Source organism: Podarcis tiliguerta, assembly GCF_965153285.1.
Source record: "Podarcis tiliguerta genome assembly, chromosome: 8".
Taxonomy (NCBI): domain Eukaryota; kingdom Metazoa; phylum Chordata; class Lepidosauria; order Squamata; family Lacertidae; genus Podarcis; species Podarcis tiliguerta.
In genome coordinates, this window is record NC_139541.1 from 19,987,611 (window position 1) to 20,009,144 (window position 21,534).

Below are 21,534 nucleotides of genomic sequence, written 5' to 3' on the forward strand. Positions count from 1 at the left end.
TAAAGAGTAAAGAAATGGATGGGGCACCATGTACCAAAACTGGGTGCCGTGGCACCTCTTTCACCCCTGCCATGGGGTGGAGGGAGGCGCAGAGAACCAGGAAGCCATAGTTAGCTACATAGAGATGAGGGAGACATTTGAATCGGCTCCCATTTAAAGGTGGACTTACCTAATTCACATCTTTCTGAAACAAGACACGAACTGTAATACAGCCATCCTTGGAAATATGCACTTTCCCCAAATTTGTCAATGCACTTCCCCAGCCAAGTAATATGTAGAAGTATGCAGACATTGGTGAAAATAACACGCCAAAAAAGGCATTATGTTCAGGTGAAATTCCCACTAAAATGGGGATGAATTTTCACATTAAGAAAACAAATCCAAACTGATGTGGAAATGTGGAGAACTGAATTTAAAATTGGAAAAAAAATGAAATTTACAAATTCACCCAGCCTTAACTGTGGTTTTCCATTACTATAGTTCATGGCTTTCAAACAAGCCAGGATTTGTAAGCCAACTTTAAACCATGGTTTCATATTATAACTTTTGTAGGAGCCACTAGCTTAGTTTTCTGGTTCAGATGTAATGGAAAGCTATGGTTTATGGTGGTTTCCTGGTTTGTCTTTTTGTTTGCACATGTAGGGAAGACTGATACAGGGGGAAAAGGGCTACAGTACTCCTGTGTGTTTTGGTTTATTAAGCCTGAATTTTAATGCAGCCATTCCCTGCCCCCTTTTTTGAAAGCTGCCTTAAAGCAATTCTTTGCAGGCTGCAAAGAAAGCAGAACTAGAACTAAGACTCACAGGTCTGATCCTCTCTGCCATTTCTTATAGCCTTGTTGACTTAGTATTTCTAAGAACTGCTGCCTTTGAAACCACCCACCAAATGTACCCCAAAGTTGGCATGAACTTGGGGGGGGAGCATGTTTAGGAGCCCTGGTTTCCACTGACCGTTCATTTCTCAGTCTCGTAAATTCCACACAATTTAAGACATGTAACAAAATAGCCATCTTCGGTCCAGAAGTATGAGAAGTATTTTAGCTGATGCAGCAGAAAACACAATGATATAAACCAAACTTTAAAACAGATGGATTAAGAGGAACTGGACAGCCAGCAAAATCATGTTGCTATTGTCAGTGCCTGGAAACGGGCTGTACTGTTGCACTTTGTTTTATAAAACACAAAGACCGCAAGGGGAATATTCTCCCTCAGTATGCGTGTATCATTCCACTAGTACTATGTAAGACTAAAACAAACAGATCACCGCCGTTGCTTGGAGTGCATTTGTTAATGGGGTGGAGTCACTTTAAACAAAAATTTATTATCATTTAAAAGCTGAAGGGAACAAAATATTCAGATGACAGTAGAAAAACCCAACTAATATGTTGCAGGATCATGAAAGTAAAAAAAAAAACAAGGAATGGCTGGCTTAAAGTTTACTCAGAATTAACAGCCTCATACCCAGCAGTGCTCGGGAATTCTAAGAAAAAACAAAAAACCACTGCAATTTTGAAATCTGTGGTTAAAATCAGGGCAGTTTAAAAGGTTTTGTATGCCACCTTGATTCAAAATGGTGTCCAATTGTATCCAGAGGTAGACAAAATCCTGTTCCTTGGAACCACCACACAAAATTTGGTTATGATTTCTTAAGAGGTGACCAGACAAACAACGTTCCAAAACATTTTACAGCTGCCAGTCAGAGCAGACAATATTGGGCTACATGAACTTGAGCTCTAACTTAGTACCAGGCAGTTTCCTATATTGCTATCAGGGAAGGCTGATCTATTAGGGCAAACAGGGCATTGATGCACTAACTTCAGTCTGCCCTCAGCCAGCCCACCACCCACCTGCCTTACATCCATTCTAGGTTGTGGCCCTGCCTGTCAGCTTCCTTCATCTCAGTATTGCCCTTGTGGAACTCAGCAGGGAGGAAGATGGGGCAAAACTAGAATTGGTTGGCTCTGCCTATCTATGTTGTCTGTCATTAGCTCTGGCTCCATCTATTGTTGGCTTCTCTGCCTTCTGCACTGCCCTTCCTGATGGACACAACCGATCATCCACCACACAGGACAAAACCAGTTTAGTCAAGGTAACTGGTAAATGTTACCAAGGAGGCCCCTCTGGCAGCAGAGCGGCTTTTAATTCAGCCTTGGATTTCATTACCAAACTAGAAACGTCTAACAGGCGAGCACATCCATTTCTGAAAGCAAAAGCTCCGTGCCGTTTCTCAGAACCTTTCAGAATTCCATTTTGCTGACAGTTCATCAATAGTGCATGGGGCTGGATGCCTTTCCATTACTGTGTTATTACCACCATACTAAAAGAACAGGGAGAACGAAAGCCTCAAGGACCTCATAATTTACCCATCAGCAGAAGTTATTCCTGAGGTGTTTTGAGATTGTGCCAACATTTTGCTCAAAAGCGAGCCATGAAGCCTTTGCTGGAAAAAGAACTGAAGTGCAAATCAAGTTGGTTGAAAGAAATAATCTACTACTGCCAGAGCTTACAAGCTAATAGAGGAAGAAATTGAAATCCAAATAGATGAATGGTAGGTTTCGTTTGCATTCAAGCATCCACAGCATCCCTATGGAGCAGGGAGGGGGGAGGCTGGTGGCGTAAGCCCCAATTTTACGATATAGTGGTCTGACCATCATTTCCATCCTTCGCATATCCAGCCTATCCCACATGGACCCTGAAGGCTGAGTTGGAACACACAAACACGCCCTGGTTACAGATGAACCTCTCTCAAGAGAGACCCAATCCCTCCAAAATCTCAGAGAACAGCACCCATGCCCTTGTTGCTCCCTAAAGGGGCCTTGGAGATGTATCTTTTGTAATGATATAGGCCAAGCAGTCTGATAAGGGCCAGCTGCTTCCAGCCTTCTCGATCTCCCTTTTCCTGGGGTTCTACAGGAGGAGATATTAGCAACAAGTCAAGGCAAACCAAGGCAGTATAGGGAAGGAGCGGTGGCAGAGTGCAAGAGAAGAGAATGAAGATTCAACGGGTGCCTCTTGGGCCAACTTTTAAATGCCTGCTGAAAACTTCTCTATTCCACTAAGCTCATGCAGGAAATTAAGAGTACATCCCTCACAACGGTTTACCAATCTTTGTGTTTAACTTTTTATGCTTAAATTGTATGCTTGTTTTTTTTACTTTTTATATATTTTATGATATAGCAGTATATAAACATTTTAATTAATAAATAAATGTATATAATATCAAGCTGGATGGACCAACAGGCTTTATATGTCCACTGAGAGCATCTTACCCAAGGGCACCAATTTTAAGGTCCTCCCCAGCTAATTTAGCCAATGGCCAGGGATGATGGGAGTTGTAGTCCAAGAACATATGTGGGATCCAAAGTTTATGATCACTGTTTAAAAGCCCTGAAGAAACAGCCCTTCATTGCTCTTACCATGGGCATCCATGGGGCAGAAGGCAAGGAGGAGCTCAGTTTCCCCTCCCCCACCGCATGAACCATAACCCCCGATTCCCAGATTCCATTTTTAAAAGTTTCTATAATTTGTAGATATAAGAGGCAAAGTGTGCTGGCACTGTTCTCCTCATTTGTTTTGTGAGAAACTTCCTTGCTCCCACATTTCAGTTATGTACGTATGTATGCTTATTTGTAGTATAGTATTATTTGTAGTATTGTAACAGATAACTAGGTACCGCTCCGGCGGGAAGGTAAACGGCATTTCCGTGACCTGCTCTGGTTCACCAGAAGCTGCTTAGTCACACTCGCCACATGACCTGGAAGCTGTATGCCGGCTCCCTTGCCCATTAAAGTGAGATGAGCGCTGCAACCCCAGAGTCGGTCACAACTGGACCTAATGGTCAGGGGTCCAGTCCTAAAACCTAAAACCAACCCCACGGGAAAAAAACCCTGCAGACACCCCTGACTCCTACCCTTCTCCTACCTGGACAGGAGGCACATTTCATTCTGTAGAAGAGCCCATAAAAAACAGCTTCTAAGAGTCCACTCAAAGAGTGATTTTGGGGAGCTCAGGGAGCTGCACCTGGATCTGTTAAATCCAAGGTGCAAAGTCCCTTTTAAACCACCTCCAAATCTAGAAAGCAATCCCATGGTTCCCCCACAAAGTGACATTTACATGTATCAGGGCAGAGTATCCCCACTGTCTTGCACACCCTAAATCTCTCTGCTTCAGTACTTCTCCCCACAAAGAAAATACATTTTAATCCCTGATCTGAAACGTTCCTAACAAAACACGCTGGAGGAGAGAATCAAACCAAGAGAGGGCACGTTTATTTAATAACCCAAATCTTCTGGTAATTTAATAGTGGGGGTCAGGTGTTAAATAAGGGCTCTTATAAACATTTATTTTGGTAGCGGGGGGAAGCAAAAGCCAACTGAATTCAGTATGACGAAAACAAAGCTGGCAAGAGGGGCCAGCGGAGCATATCGTACATGTTGGGGCTATCAAAATAAACTCTCCAGAGTCCAAAGATAGATGCAATTTTAACTACCACTCAGTTTCTCTCCACTTTGTTAGCAAGTTGAGTGTATTAAGATGCAAATCGTGTATTTACAATGTATCAAGTTATATGGGGTGGATTTAATATTACAGTTCACAATAAACCAAAGTGATTAAACTTTGATTCAACTCCCAAGATCTCAGCATTCAGGCTCCCATGAATAATTCCAGGAATAACTGGCCTGTAAAATAATACTGGCATATTTATAAAGAAAAGTGTTAGCTCATCTGTTACTTCATGTCCTCTAGGAAACCAAAACAACAATATAGGCTGTGAATGTATATATGTATAAGATGAGTAGGCAGGTTTGACTCACTGGGACTATAATAAACCTTGAGACACAGCTCTGAGTAGGTGGATTTTAGGTAGAAAGAAAAAGGGGCCCTCGTGGGGTGGTAAATAGATAGACCACGGATTTGCAGACCCCCCCCTCCCCACCTTACCCAGAGAAAGTTAGCAAAGCTATTTGGCCCCCCCCCCTTGAAATTATTTGGGTATTTCACACCAATTCACTTTAATGTCTATGGAGGCAAAACTGGAGGTGCAATTCAGATGAAATTATGCATCGCATGGGCAGAGTGACATGCAGGATGCTTGAAGGTCTGGCTAGGACTGTTGAGAAACCTGGGTTAAAATCCCTGGTCAGTCACTAAGCTCTCTAGGCTGGTCAGCCTCTCTGTTTAACCTACTTCGCAGGGCTGTTGTGAGAATAACATGAGATACACTGCCCTAAGCATCTTAGAGGAAGGATAAGATACAAATGTAACAGGGACCCTCCAGACTGGTGGTTGGTTTTTTTTGCAAATGCAATAAAAGTGGATTAGTGATGAATTTATAATGGACCATTCACACATCATTCTGCTTTGTTAGCTGTTCTGTGAGGCTGCCCCAATGTTACTGCATTACAACTACCCAGAAAGGCAACTCTTGCACTACAGCACAACAAAAGCGGTACAAAAAATAAACCGAGACATTTGTGGTATAAGAAGTTACATGATTTCGGGAGTCAATTAATGGGCATGCACTGATTGGAAAGAGAGTGGTATATCAACCCACAAACTTTCGGAGGTACAAGCAGTGCTGAAAGCTGGATCATATATAATTGGACTGATGCCATCATGAACACAAATCATCACAAATGCACAATATAAAGGACATCTGGGGGGGGGGGGCATAGATAGACCAGGTTTTGCTCCTCCAGCAGCTGCAGGAGTGGCTGTGGCAAGACTACTTCTCCCAGTCTAGCGTGATAGGCAAACCACATCCATTCCTAACAAAGGCAGGTCTTGCAATGGCTACTGTGCCTTAGTAACATACAAACCAAATTATTGCACTGTGTTCACCGTGGGGCAAATATGGATGAGTCTCTCTTTAGCTGAGACAGTTTGTGGCAACGAGAGCATTGGTGGGCGCTCAACCATGGTAGCACTTGACATCCTTATTTACAACAGCTGTTCTGTCTTCCCAGAAATAACATTAGAATAGCCCTGGTGGATCAGGCCAAAGGCCCACCAAAGGCCCATCATCCTGTTCTCCCATTGACCAACCAGGTACCCCAATGGGAATCCTGAAAGCGGGACCTGAGCGCAACAGCACCCTCCCCAATTGTGATTCACAGCAACTGGTAGTCAGAGGCATATTGACAATGGAGGTAGCCATTGTGACTGGCAGCCATCCAAACCATGGTAGAGGAATGGCTGGTTGGGACACAGGAGAAGGCTATCTCTGAGGTTGCTACAGAACTCCCCACCAAATTTCAGGAGTGAAACTCGTGAGTTTCTAATGTATTCTGTAATTTATTTATTTTATTTGTATGCTACCCTTAGTGACACAAGCACAGAGGGAGGGTGTGGAGGAGGGGTCTTACACATTTTCTTAAATAAATTTGATTTGCACATGGTACAGTGCATGGGAGGGAGGAATGGAAAAGCCAAGCATCCTATCCTGAGCTCCTTACACAAAGCAGAAAATAAAGAAATAAATTAAAAATTAAAATGGATAATGATGAGTGCCTGAAAGATCTGCACTGATCCATACTGGATCCTGTATTGCCACATCATCTCAGCATGACTATACTGATACTGGTGTTCAGAAAGAGCTTCTGTTTTGTACTTGACGCTGTGTGTGAAGCTGATGTCTCCTGTTTTTATTTCTCTTCTGATACAAGTGTTGGGATTAGTGCCCCTAATCCACAGATCTTTGTATGCAGCCATAGCAGGCTGTAGACACTCAGCTGAACACCAGAACAGGTAGGACTGTAGGAAACTTCCTTATACCAAGTCAAACTCTTAATCTAGTATTGGCTGCATCTGGAATCTCAGGCAGGGATCTTTCGCATCATCTGCTACCTGAGGTTTTCAAAACTGGATATGCTAGGTAGACCTGGGGCCTTCTGCAGGCAAAGCAGGTGCTCTAACACTGACTCATCTGAGTCAGACTGTTAGTCCACTCAGTGCAGAGGCCTTTCCCCATCACCTGCTAATCTGGAGAGGGCAGGGATTAAACAGGTGACTTTTATCCTTGCAGAACACGTGCTCTTTCCCAGATGCTCACTCGCGGAACTGAGGTTTACCTGGGCAGCAAGGCCTAGAAAGTGGAATAAGTTTTAAAGTGGGAAGGTGGGGGGCTGAATGAATTCAAAATATTTGAGAAAGACTGCTTTAAATGTTCGTTCTATCCCCCTCTTTTCTTTCATGGAACAGGTGACAAAATAGCTGTTTTTCCCCTTAAAGCTTGCAAAGATGTATGGATGACATACAGAGGAGCAGGAGAATCAAAGGGCTGTCTCCTAGTCCTACTCAACAGCAGACCCAGCGAAAGTGATGGGTCCACTTAGGACCATTCATTTTAATGGGCCTATTCTGAGTAGGACTTAGCTATAACCCAAAGGAAAACTGCTCTATTCGTTAATGATCTTCTTGCTTCCTTATGTGCACAAAAAGGGGCTTTAAGCAGAATCTCCACCTTGGCCTCAGAGACAAAGCAATACATGCCTCCACTCCAAAAGGCAAACTGGCGCTTTCACTACATGCCTCCTCCTCCTTCTCCCTGCAACACTGGCATACTTCCCAAGCAAAAGCAACATGAGAATGCCGATATGGTGTTACCGCTGAACACTTCCTGCCTAATTCATTTTTAACAGCATGTTTTGACTGATCAGAGAAGGAAAAACCCACCCAAAGAAGCTGCATAACAAGCAAAGGCTATTCTGTCTAATGCAGGGGGGGGGGGGAACGTATTTTTAAAAATAAATCTATTCAAATTATTATGAGGAATGTCAATGACAAATCTCCTACAGCCTGCAAAATGCTTTTAAAGCTGCCCATTAGCATGACAAAAGCCGTCTCAAGTTGTTTCACTGAGGGGGTAGAAGATACCTTTTGTTTCTCTCCTAACTGCAAAAGCCAAGCACTCAAGCTAAATCTATGATCTCTACTTACCATAGTGGTTGCTAAGGGCATCTCCTGCACCACCCAGGGGTTTTGATCCAGATTCTGGTTCTAAGGCACTTGGGGGTATTAGCAGTTCAAGCAGGGCAAGTTGATTTTCACCAACAGCAGGCAGGGCAGCTTGCGGCTTCTGGCTTCCAGACGTGACAGTCATCAAAGGATACGGAATATACTCAAATCCGCTGCCAAAGGAAACAGGATTGGCATTATTTTGCACTGATAAGCTTCATAAACCTTAAAAGTAAGCGATTCAGAATTGATGTGGGGTACACTAGGAGGGCTGAACATGTGAAGTTCGTACAGAATCAGATCGCTGGCCCATGCTGGCCAACCATTCTGACAAGCAGTGGCTCTCCACAAAGACTCAGGCAAAAGTCTTTCTCAGCACACTGTCATTTTGAGATCCTTTTCATATGGGAGATGCCAGGAACTGAACTCAAGACCTTCTGCATGCCAAGCAGAAGGGCTTTATGACTCATCTGTGGCTCTTTTGGGTTAAAATAAACGAAAGTTACAGACCCAACACTCCCTCTTTCTCTCTCTCTGCAGTTTGTCCATCAGATTTGGAAAAGATGGCATTTGGCCCTAGCTCTGTACATCAAGGTTGTTGGGATGACCTGCTTCTTGCTTCTTAGGTCTTGGTGACCTGCAACAGCCTTGTTAAATCCCCCCCAGCAGTTGCACAAATTCTTCCTTTCATTTTGATGGTGGATTCTACTTAAATCGGCTGGAGTACAGCCTTTTTAGCCAGTGTTTTTAAAGTGCATTCCAAGCTGATGGCCTGCTGTTATTCTTATAGGGTGGGAAAGAGTGGAAAATACCTTTCTCAATCTAAACTATGTGCCAGGCTTTCACAACTTAGCAACCCAACTCTGTTTGAGTGCCCCAATATTAAAGAGTGCTACAACTCACAGAATCTGTATAGTGGCAGAAAAGTGTTATACACACTCAACAGGGGGAAAGAACATACCAATCTAAGGTGATCCTAATTTATAAAGGATATTCAGGTGTTGTCTGGTGGGCAAGTACACATTAGAATCAGAGAATCGTAAAGTTGTAGGGTATCTTGAAGGCCCTCTAGTCCAACTTCCCTGCTTGATGCAAGCCATTTGTTCCTAAACCTTTCCCCTCATGGACCACATGAAAACTGATGAGCATGTTGGTGGGCCACTCAATGATTTTTCTGCCTGTTGTAGTGCAGGGGTCGGCAACCTAAGGCCCATGGACCACAAGCAGCTCATGGGGGTCGTTTAACTGGCCCGTGGACCCCCGCTGCCCACTCGGTTGGCTCCTGTGCGCCGTGCTAAACCAGCGAGGAGCAGAGCAGGGACCGCCTTCCATGATGCTGGTCAGCTTCCCATTGGTTGCAGGAAGCTCCTGCAGCCAATGGGAAGCTGCACACGCCTCCTCCATGCCAGAAATAGCGTTTGTGCATGCATGCGCGCATGCGTGCGCACTCCGGCCCACTGCAGCGTCTGCGGGACCATGAACTGGCCCAAGTCACAAAAACTTTGCCAACCCCTGCTGTAATGCACTGTGCTATATGATGTATGAACTTTAATTGTATTTTTATTGCTTTCTTTATACCTTATACTGTTTTTTATGGTATTACAATGCATACTGTACTGCATTGCAGGTAAAGGTGAAAGTAAAGGATCCCTGGACAGTTAAGTCCAGTTGAATTCAACTATGGGGTACAGTGCTCATCTATGCTTTCAGGCAGAGAGCTGGCATTTGTCCACAGACAGCTTTTCCAGGTCATACGGCCAGCATGACTAAACCACTTCTGGCGCATGAAAACACTGTGACGGAGGCCAGAGCACAGAGAAAGCCATTTAGCTTCCCGCTGTAGTGGTACCTATTTATCTACTCGTGGCAGTATGCTTTCGAAGTGCTAGGTTGGCAGGAGCTGGAACAAAGCAACGGGAGCTCATCCTGTCATGCAGATTCGAACGGCCGACCTTACGAAAGGCAAGCCCAAGAGGCTTGGTGGTTTAGAGCACAGTGCCACCCGCGTCCCTGCACTGCATTACAATTTATGTGGATTTCAAACTGTAGTACAATAATACCACCTGAACGTTTTGGACCACTGGTGGTCCAGGGACCATAGTTTGGGAACCCCTGATGTAGGCAATCTAGAGTTAGAGCATCCCCAATGGCAGTCCAGTCTCTGCTTAGAGGCCTCTGGCAATGGAGGGTCCAACTTTGCCCAGCCTGCCATGACATGGCTGAGATGCCAAGTGGCCCATCAAAGAAAATCAAAACACCAAAAGAGCACCAGATGTCAAGGAGTCCTGACATGCCCTGTGTTCCCAGTCTTGTTCCTCACTCCTAATTCCTGGCTGATTTGCCCTTTTCAGTTTCAACTCCTGGTGCCTGGCTCTAAACAACTGCTCACAGCCCAGGCCTCAGGCTTCCTCAGCAGCTCACTAAGGATGGGGGAGACATTCATTTTTACGCTATCCTTCCTAATTCACACTTCCCAAAACAACATGGGAACTAAAACATAGTCATCTTTCAAAATTTACACTTCTCCTAATTCTGAAATGCAGTTCTCCAACCAAAAAAAAATTGCATCCTAGAATGTGTATATAAGAGGGTGGTGCAGATAAATGTGTATACATTAATGAAATTAACATAAAGAATTCATGTTTGGGGGGGGGGGAATTATGAGAAATGCAGACTGAACTGCTGACAAATTTTAATGAGTTTAAACAAAACAAAACAAAAACACCACAAACCGATGCAGAAATGTGGCATACCAAACTTAAGACTGGAAAAATGAGAAACTGTGAGAAACGAAACTGACAAATTCATCCATTCCTATCAGTGTTCCACATGCCTTATCCCATGAATTTTAACCAGATCCAGCTAGTTGTTGAGGATTACTTAGGACCTGGAATGTGCTCAAGAGAAGCCAAAGCACGTCGAGGAAGCACTTTGAGCTGTTCAGCATGTTGCTTCTCCATAACATGAGTCTAGGGTCACAAGAATGAACGGAATGAATTCTTCCCCATGTTACTTACAAAGAGCTTTTGATTGGCTGCCTCCCAGTTTGCTCAAGGAACTCATATGAATTGGTTTTTAAACTTTCAGAAAGCTGGCCTGCTTGGATACCAGCACTGATCTCCAGCAGTCGACCACTCTCACCTATCAAGCAAAAAAGAGCAGAGGGCAAATAAAACCATTATTTAGTTATTTTCTCTGCAGGCAGCTGCAGTGTTAACTGTTGATCTGCACACAGAACAGAGTGAGACAGGGGTGAGACCTGAGGTGATATCCAGATTTCAACAAAGAGGCTAGATATGGTCCATGCCAATTTTGCATGTGTTTCATTTGGTGGTTCTGTCCTCTTTCCGCATTTACCTAGGAATCATTATTTTAAATCTGCATGAACATTTGTATTTAAACCCAGTCACCTTTCACCCAACTTCAGATGGCAGGAGGAATACAGAGAGTCTGAATGTGACCCCAAAGTTTGGGCAGGTTCACGTGGCAGAGGATGGTAGCATGGTCCAGTATAGTTTCAAACTGAATGGAGGACCATGTGTTGAGATTCCTGCATTTCGGGGGGTGGGTGGGTTAGATGACCTTCTGGATCCCTTCCAATACTCCAATTCTATTTGTAGATGTTCCGCTGCTGAAGTCTTTGCCAGCCTCATGCCCTCCAGATGGCTTTGGACTAGCACTTTCATCAACCCCATTCAGCACTGCCGGGACTCAGGCGGGCGAAGGCTGCGCTATTGTAGTAATTGTCCTGTTACTTCAGATTGCCCATTAAGAAGAAAGAAGTAGGTGTTTTAATTCAAACTGTGATGCCAGGCACGAAGGTGGGCATACATTCCAGACAATGCATTGTAACTTAGCATCCTTCCAGCTCTGAAAACACACACACACAAGCCCACAGTCAACAGAATTGTCATCGTTTCTGGAAAATGTACTTAGTCATATTCATTTAATTACAATGTTCTGCAGGTGGCCTTTACTTCTTCAGAGTAATCCGAATCGGAAGGATACAAAGCACAAATGATTTTTCTGTTGTTAACAGAAAGCCTCCCTCCTTCTCCCCCACCCTTTTCTTTCTGGTCAGAGGTTCGTATTGAAAAGTTTTGCCTTTGTAATAGTCTGAAGCAATAAATGAGAACATACAAAGAGCTAAGATGCCAATAAAAACGAAAGAGAACTATGTGAATCAGAACTAAACATGGTTTTCTGGGACTAAGAGGCAAATGATAACATGAAGCTTGGCTGGAGAGGCCAAAGAACAAAAGCAACTGGAACAAAAAAAGGGGGGGAAAGGAGGGGGAAGAGGAATTTTTAATAAAGGGAGGTGTATTTTTGCTGACGGACAGTAGACATCATCACCATAAGCCTCTAAGAAAAGCGAGAAATGGGAACCAGTATTCATAAAAAGGGACTTAGCCTGCACACACACCATACGTTTAAAGTACATTGCTTCCACCAAAGAATCCTGGGAACTGTGGCTTACCCCTCGCAGGGCTACAGTTTCCAGCAAACTTAACAAACTACAGTTCCTAGGATTCTTTTTGAGAAGTCATGAGCTTTAAATGTACAATGTGTATCTGAAGAAGTGTGCATGCACACGAAAGCTCATAACAGTAACAAACTTAGTTGGTCTCTAAGGTGCTACTGGAAGGAATTTTTTTATTTTGTTTTGACCACAGCAGACCAACACGGCTACCTACCTGTAATGTGTACACAGTCTCATAAGGGTTATCTTGGCCCTGAACCACCTAACACTTAACAAGTGTGTCTGTGTATGGACATTACAACCCATACTGAATTCATCCACTGAGCAGAAGGGTTAGATCATCTCCACCATCTGCTGTGGTCATAAATCCCAGCAAAGTAACCCCAGGAACTGTAGTTTCCGGGAGTGATTGGGGCTCATGAAGACCAGCACAAAACAACAATTTTCAGGGTTCCAAGGTTGAAAGTCATGGCAATTAAACCAGTTGATATTTGTCCACATTTGTAGTGTAGATATGCCCCAAGACAAATTTTGACAGAATCTACGCTTCCAAAGTTTTTCAGCTTACACATTTGTATTTTTAAATATCCACCCAGTCTCAACCTGCTTTCTGGTATGTTTGTGTGTGCGTGACTACAGTTGATGCAAAAGAAACAGTACGCAAACTGCCTTTCGATCCAAGGCCCTTTAAAAGCCCGATAACAAAATTTAACACAATTGTTATGCACTAGTATGTATTTCAGTACCCGTACTATACTTTATAAACTGCTTAGAAGCCTATTTTGGCATTAAGGTGTACATAAATGATTAAATATCCCCATAATTCTTTTTTAAAAGAAAAGAATGCTGGGTCCTTGGTTTTTTGATTTCTGTTCAAGATTGTGAGAAGTCTTTTCCACAGCACAACATTGGGTTGTATCCCATGCTAGGTGTACTCAGAGCAGACCCACTGAAGTTAATGACTGAGCTAGGTCCATTAATTTCAACAGGTCTACTCTGAGTAGAACTTAGTTAAATAAAAAAGTTCTTACTTTCACAAACCTCTCCTTTCTCGTTTTCCAGCTGGACTTGAAATGTATGGGAAGACCCTTGCACTATCTCAGTAACCTCTGGTCCCATAATCACAATCTTCTTTGCTTGTCCTGCAAACATTCAACATATCTTGGTTAGTCAGTTTGCTGAAAAACCAAACTGGGAGTGGTGTTCAACTTACCTTTTATTCAAAGTAGACTTACTGAAATTAATGGACCTAACTTAGTCATATTTATTAATTTCAATGAGTCTACTCTGAGTAAAATTTAGTTAACTACTACCCTGCAACACACATATGCATAGGAAGATGAAATCAGATCAGTGTGTTGTATCCAATTCTAGTCCAGCTCAGAGTAGATCCCTCAAAGTTAGCAGATGTGACTAACGTAGGTTCATTCATTTCACTGGGTCAATGAGTATAACATAATTTGATACAACCCCTAGACCCTTGGTACATCGAGGTCAGTATTGGCTCTTCTGATCGGTGGCAGCTCTAGAAGGTCTCAGACAGAGGTCTACTGCCACCATACCTGGAAATGCCAAGGATTGAACTGGGAACCTTCTGCATACAAAGCATGAGATCTACCAGCGAGCTACCACCTCTCCCTGAGTGGTGGGGATTATTTCAGGATCACTTAGGATTCAGACCTAGGTTCAGTGAGCCCTTCAAACCTGAGTAGAAGTTCATTCAACAGACCAGCGCCATCTGGAGAGATGGTTACCTGAACCCCCCGCTTAGCCTCCCCATCAGCTGTGCTAGAATCCAGGTTGTGTTCTCTGGCTCAAGGCCTCCAAGGCGATGGGAATGTGCTGCTCTGCAAAGGGAGAATACCAGGCAATGCATATCACGCCAGACCATTCTGGAGATTTCACACTATAAGAGCTGACACTGGCCTTCTGCACCTGAAGAAGACCTGATCCTAAGAAGCCATGGCAGCTCCAATCTGAAACCCTGTAGTTCCCAATCCAAGCTCCAGAATCCCTGACATTTATACAATACTGGAACCAATACTTTCACCCACCTCTCTCTTGAATTTAAATATGGGCACACATTATTCACACCCACTTGGAAGCCAGCACTTTTTCCACACGTGCTGGTGGAGCAGAAGACAGGGAGACCAACAGTAGGTGGAGCCAGAGCCAATGACAGAGGCAGTGTCGCCTCTTGATTGGTTGTAAGGAAGAAGGCAGGCAGGTGGGAGACAACTGAAGGTAAGCTGAGGTTGGTGAGGCAACGCCCCATTTGCCATAATGGACAAGCCACCACTGGGCCCAACACCAATATAGCTACAATTGTTGTCAAAGTTACAAAAGCTTTCCCCATGCTCAGCACACAAATTATGCAGCAGGGAAACAAGGAAGATTTCTTCAGAAACATAATTAAAAAAAAAAATACACACACCCCGTGCAGCATTTTCATATTGTGGCTTCTCATTCCGTTCCATTAATGGATTTCCACCCCTCTGCCAGATCCCTCCATGCAAAGGGCTCACTAGTGTTTTTGCTCTTTATGAGTGACACGTCCCAGGGATAAAAACGATGCCAGCACTGCGGCCCAACTGTATGCATCAATAGGCTGAAAGGAAGGGCATTATGCAGAAGTCTCATTATGAACCTGGTTGCATAATCAAAGTACATACCAACAGGGTAGCCATTGAGCCACAGTCCATCATAGATGACACCTGAACAATGGATTATAGAGCCCTGTCCGTTGAATGTGTCATTTCTCCACTGTCCCTTCAAATAGAAGGAGAAAAAGAAAACAGAGAGAGAGGGGGGATATGTATTGGTTTCAATTTTAGACTGCAACATGGGTGACTACAGAAAGAAGGGATTAAACCAGGCGCAATAGCAGAGCGGGTGGCCCTTGGGGGCGTCTTTAGAAACACTATTCCAAAACTGATGTGAATGTGTGGAGCGGGAGAAGCAAGGCAGTGAGGACTGGGGGAGGGCAAAGGGGAGTCAGAACAGCAGCCCAGGATTACGCCATTATACCAGTGACCTGAAAACGGGCATTTTTTGCTATTGCCCCTGTACTATGGAATGCCCTTCCTTCTGCCACATGTGAAGCAGCAACCACCAGTAGCATCACATGTATCCTTTTACCCAGCCTCTCCATGACCCGTAGGATTGAACCCTGATTTATGTGTTTGAATTTCTGTTTTGTTTTCATGTGCTGGGCACTGCTTAGAAATTTTTTAATAATTAGTTTATAAATGCTTTTAAATAAACAAAAATGGCCTGTAAATAGAATAGTTTGGGGAGAGTTATAGACACCTCTGATAGCATAAACTTCCCCCTCCCCCCAATATCCTTTTTTTAAATGCATTCCTTATGATTTGTACTTATGCTGGGACTGGGATGGTTATTTGTGATTCCCACATTCAATACCACCTGCACCTGCAAAAGTTTTGGGGTGGGCATATTGCTTTCATTCCAATCACTGCATGTTCTGTAACTTCCTGCTGAAATCCTGTAAATGCCATGGTTCCTTTGGCTGGCAGCCTCTGAAGGAAGATGAGGGAGAATGGGAGGGAGAAGCAAGACACCACTGACTTTGGCTGCAATTTTGAGCACTTGAGCCTGTGCTCGTTCCTCCTCTCTCCCCTTCCTTTTTCCTCATGCAACATGTCTTTCTAGATTGTGAGCCTGAGAACAGGGGCCATCTGGGTACTGATGTTTGTAAGTCATCCTGAGAGCCTTTTCAGCTAAAGGGCAAGATATAAATGCTATAAATAAAAAAGGGGAGACCAGAAAAAAACACAACAAAAAAGCATGGCTTTTATGGTGATGGTGTTATTAGAGTAGGCTACTTCTGCCTACAGATGCCCAAGAAACAAATCTTATTGTGCGGCTTATAGATAGTTGGCAAAAACTTTTTAAAAATGAATTCCAGATTGTGTAATAGCTGAATGCTATTATGCTCTATTAGACTGTCCACCACACTGCTTTTTGATCCATTTTATTTATTGATACTATTTTATCAGTAAAAGCGGGAAGGTTAAGACACTCGGAAGCAGCCTTGAAGGGCTTCTTTGGTGCCAGACCATACAAATGCAGCCCCTGTTAACAATTAGTTGCTGACCAAGAATATGGCTAACCTGATCCAAAACACCCACCCACCTCACTCACACACGAAAACAAAGATCACCACAGCCAATCACAAGCAAACAATCACACCCTAGGCCAACCCCAACCTCTCTCACCACCAAAGGAACACAAGTGAACAACACAAACAACGCTGACCCCAAACTCTACATACATTAAACATAATAGAAACACTGCCACCCGACCCCACCCCCTTCCATCTTCCCTCTCTCCACCCCCCTTTCTTTTTTCTTTTCTTTTTTCTTTTCTTCTCCCCCTAATGCCTCAACAAATGAAATGGATTTGTAAAAGTGTCAATGGAAAAAAACAACAACGAGGCATTACACTTACTTCTGTAAAACAAGAAAATCCTCAATAAAACATATATATATAAAAAAATAGCTGCTGACCAAGATCTTACAATTGGTGGGCCAGTGGCAAGAGAGTCAACAATGGCAAACTGTGCAAAGTCCTTGCAAGCGGGAGACAGGTGTGCCAATGTGAGAATGTCAGGCGACATAATGCTGGCATACAAAAATAAAGAAAAAACAACCAGGGCCAAACTGAAATGGGAGGTTGGCTTACAAAGGTAGTAACAAGGGAGGTAACAAGGCATCTGCCAATCTGTGACAGCCATCAGGGCAAGGCAAGACTCCCAGAACAAGCACTGACAAAAGACATAAATGTGGATGTATAATTTTTGCAAAAACACTAGAAGGAAGTGAGGGGATACGAGGTGGTGTGGATTTTTGTCTAGTGGGTGCAAGTGCCACAGGATACTGAGGGCTAGCGAGCCTTCCCTTCTCCATTCCCAAAGCTTTGAAGCCAGCTCTCCTTCACTCAACTGCCTTGACTGCAATGAAAATCCGTACATTTATGTGTGTGTTTTGTGTGGCAGTCGGTTGAGTTCCCGGTGCTGCCAGCTGACAAGCGGTGGCTTGCGCGGAACAAAGTGCTACTATAGCTCTAAATTTATCTGAGCCAACCTCAAATCCCAGATGGATCCAGAGACTCAAATTCTGCCACTCTCTCTTTTTTACACCCTTAGCAACTAGTATCCAAAATAGAGGGGGAGGAAGAGAGAGAGAGAAAGAAAGAAAGAGAGAATGACTGCACGGGCAGCCCAAAAACAGGCATTGGAAAACATGTTGCTGCAGCAACTGGGTTTATTCTGTTCTTTCCATCACTCTTCTAAAGCGTTCCACGGAAATACTTCTACTGAGAATATCATTGTTAAGAGGCAAGCGTTCTGCGGTGTATGCGCTTTAAAAAGAGCCATGACTTCTCTGCGGGTATTGGAAGCTCAGGAGGAGATGCCAGCTTATTTCGGCAACCGGGGATGCTTATTAATTTGCCTCTGGGCTTAAGGAAGTGTCCCGATTGGTAACAGCCTTGCCCTGGGACACCACTGCAGATTTGGGGGCTGGGGTGGGGGTAGACAGCAAGAGATACAGTGAGGCTGAAAAGTACAGTGCTGTAATAGATGGGCACAAAAGTATGACTCGGAGTCACTCAGCCCCCATTTGTGGATATACACAAAATCAAAATCTGAAGGAGAGTAGTGTGTTTTAAGCATATTGCTGAGGTTTCTTTTCTTTTCCATGCCCCATGAGGAGTATAAAAGGTCACATGACAAAGAAGCACCCATTTGAAACAAAGCAAAACACGAAGGCGCTTATGGCTCTGGCACACACAGAAGGCCATTCAACATGCAAGGGAGCAAAGCTCCGTGAAAAGGCAGGTTTGTTGCATGCAGAAGGTGTCAGATGCTCAGTTAAAAGGGTCTGGTAGCTGGTGATGAGCAATGACAAACCTAGACAGCATCTTAAAAAGCAGAGACATCATCTTGCCAAGAAAGGTCTGAATAGTTAAAGCTTTGGTTCTCCCAGTAGTGATGTATGGAAGTGAGAGCTGGACCATAAAGAAGGCTGATCGCCGAAGAAATGATGCTTTTGAATTATGGTGCTGAAGGAGACTCTTGAGAGTCCCATGGACTGCAAGAAGATCAAACCTATCCATTCTGAAGGAAATCAGCCCTGAGTGCTCACTGTAAGGACAGATCGTGAAGCTGAGGCTCCAATACTTTGGCCACCTCATGAGAAGAGAAGACTCCCTGGAAAAGACCCTGATGTTGGGAAAGATGGAGGGGACAAGGAGAAGGGGATGACAGAGGACGAGATGGTTGGACAGTGTTCTCGAAGCTACCAGCATGAGTTTGACCAAACTGCGGGAGGCAGTGGAAGACAGAAGTGCCTGGCGTGCTCTGGTCCATGGGGTCACGAAGAGTCGGACATGACTAAATGACTAAACAACAAAAGCTGGTGATGGGAAAGACCCTCCTCTGCCTGAGACCCTGGAGAGCTGCTGCCAGTTAGAGACAAACCATAAGGGGCTGGGTGGATAAGTTGATGGACCTGGAGCAGAGTATCTTCCTATATTCTTGTCCCTAAAGAATCAGTTGGTCCATATGTAGAAGTAGTGAGCCCAGGATGTTGCTTTGCACTCCTTGGGCATGGGGGTGGGGGTGGAAGGAGGAGAGCGAAAAATAAATGTGTAAAATTAACTTTTAGGTCCCAGGCTGCCTTCTGGAGCACAGAACGTCACTTGTGAATCCTGATGGCAGTGCCTAGTTTCTCAGCGTTATGAAGAAGCAGGAAGCTTGTTTGTTCTAAGTGGTAAACAAATGCTTTAAACTTCCCCATGTCACAGACAAAGGACCTGGGAAGCACACAAGCCCAATGCTCATGTCCCTCCTTCTTGTCACAACAACAACAAAGCCAGTGGCTGTGCTTTGATCCCAAAGAGCATACTTGCAGTAATTCTTCTCCCATTTTCTGCTAGCCCGTGCTTCAAGATCTGCAGAAGAAACCATCCACATTATCCTACCGATGAGCATAAGCAAAACACATGCATTGGCAAAGCATGGAAGGTCCTTTTCAGTTGTGGCACCCCAATTGTGGAACTGTCTCCTCTGAGGGCTGCAGTTGTTTTCCTCCTTAATGAGTTTTGGGCATGGCGTGAAAAACGCACATCTCTAAGCCAGAGTGACGCAGCTTGGTTTTCTGTTAGGATTTCTGCTGTGGTTTTGTTTCATGGTCCAGATTGTTTAACAGCAGGAATTTTTATTTGATTTTTAGTTTAAAGTTCACTGTTTTAGCTGGACAGATGCCCTGGGATCTTTTTGTTTTTAAATGAAGGGTTAAAACATCACACCATATCAAGTGGTAGCCACATCACACACGGCACTTTAGCCACTTCTGTTCCCATTCTCATTGCTATTTATGTTCACTACGGGCTCCAGAATTTTCTTATGATACCATTCATATGCATTTGTAAACAAGAGCAACTGGTATGAATGAAGGAGACACTGGCCCCTGTAAGTGAACAATGGCATGCAAAAAAGGACTCCAGTGCAATCCCTGGCACCTTCAGGTAAGACTGGGAAAGATTCCTGTCTGAAACCCTGTATAGCCACTGCCAGTCAGTGTAGACAAAACTGAACTAGATGGACCAGAGCACCAACTCCGCATACAGCAGCTGCCTATGATAAATTGCAATGGAGGATCAATGTGTACAGTTCTACTTCAGTACAAATAAAATTAACTTAAGATCCTGCCCTGAAGAACGTTTAAAAATCAGACATGAAGGTTAGGGTCTTCCCTCACTCCCATTACAGCATCCAGCACCCACAGCTGGGAAGGCGACAAGCAACCAGAGCAGAGGCAGACACATGCCAGTCAATCTGGAAGCTTACAGGAATAACCCGGTGGCTTCTCTCTGCCTAGGTCACAAGCAAGGAACCTCAAGCTTAAGCTGTTAGTATCCAACCAGCAGCCATGGTAGCATTGGAAGCAGAGAATCTGTGCCTGCCTAACTCCTGACACAAGAGTGAAGAACCTAAGGGGCTGCTTAGATTACTTTGGCATGAACAACCGTAGGAAACCGGCTTTATGCCACACTTGAGACAAGAGTGATTCAAATCTGCAAAAAAAAACAAAAAAAAACGACCACCTGGGGACTGCTCCAGAATGCATCGTCATGGTCATCATGCATAATTTTTGTTAAATTTTAAAAAAGACTGTCCATATCCTGCCAATTCTCACATTTATTCACTGTTTGCATCACCCTCTCTACTCCACCCCCCCAATACAATGTGGTCTCCTCCTCCTCCATCTCCCCCTGGCATGGCTTCCTAGACCAGCCTCTTCTCCCAGATGGCAAGAAGAGTGGGGGCAAGTGTTTCTAAAAGTTGCTTAGCGATGTAACACACAGAGAGGTTTGCAAATGCTGACATTCTTGAAAGCATCCTCCGTGCTAGTCGCGTGTGGCAAAAGAGTGCCAAGCGCATGAACAGCCGGAGCAACAGAGGGGCTCTTGGGCTGGGGGTGGGAGGAAGGGGGTGGGAGGAAGTCACTTACCATCACCAAATGGAGGGGGGAGCAGCCACAACCTTTCACTAGCTGGCTATCTCATGCTGCGGGTTTCCAATTAGAACCAACCCTTCCTTTGTTTCCATCTGGTCCTTTCCGACACCAATTAAACGTAGATCAAAGGCCACATCTATACCACTGTCAGCCCTTAGCAGTGCTCCAACACATGTTGCAGATGGCGGGGAGGGGGGTCTGTTTCTGGAGAAAGCAGATCAGGAACAAAAGGACCAGAGGTTGGAGATGGGATCAAAGGTGGGCAGGTTCTGGATTGGGGATGGGATGTGTTTCTGTGTCTATGTGGCTAGAAGGCAGAAGTTGCTCAGACTGAGGACGCAAGCCTGAGACAACATCAGCTTTACAGAGCCAGTCAGGCTTCCACTGGTTCCTCAGGTCACACGGTCTGGCTGAGTTGAGCCTCTAGTGACAAAGTTGACTCAAGAGGAACCCCTGTCTACATGTCGGAGCTCAGTGGCAGAGCATCTGCATGCAGAAGGTCCCGGATTCAATCCATGGTGTCTTCTGACTCTGTATAAGGCAGATACCAATG

General features: G+C 44.4%; 1 protein-coding gene across 8 annotated transcripts in view; it reads right to left on the reverse strand.

Moving 5' to 3' along the window:
• Window positions 1–21,534, reverse strand: part of MORN1 (MORN repeat containing 1) — a 121,510-nt gene that overhangs the window by 75,200 nt on the left and 24,776 nt on the right. For all 8 annotated transcript variants that reach the window (XM_083453996.1, XM_083453993.1, XM_083453997.1 and 5 more), the window contains exons 7-10: window positions 15,111–15,207; window positions 13,470–13,580; window positions 10,973–11,096; window positions 7,938–8,128 (exon numbers count right to left, since the gene is read on the reverse strand). In XM_083453996.1, coding sequence (XP_083310122.1) covers window positions 7,938–8,128; window positions 10,973–11,096; window positions 13,470–13,580; window positions 15,111–15,207 — 523 coding nt within the window. The remainder of the gene's footprint in view (window positions 1–7,937; window positions 8,129–10,972; window positions 11,097–13,469; window positions 13,581–15,110; window positions 15,208–21,534) is intronic.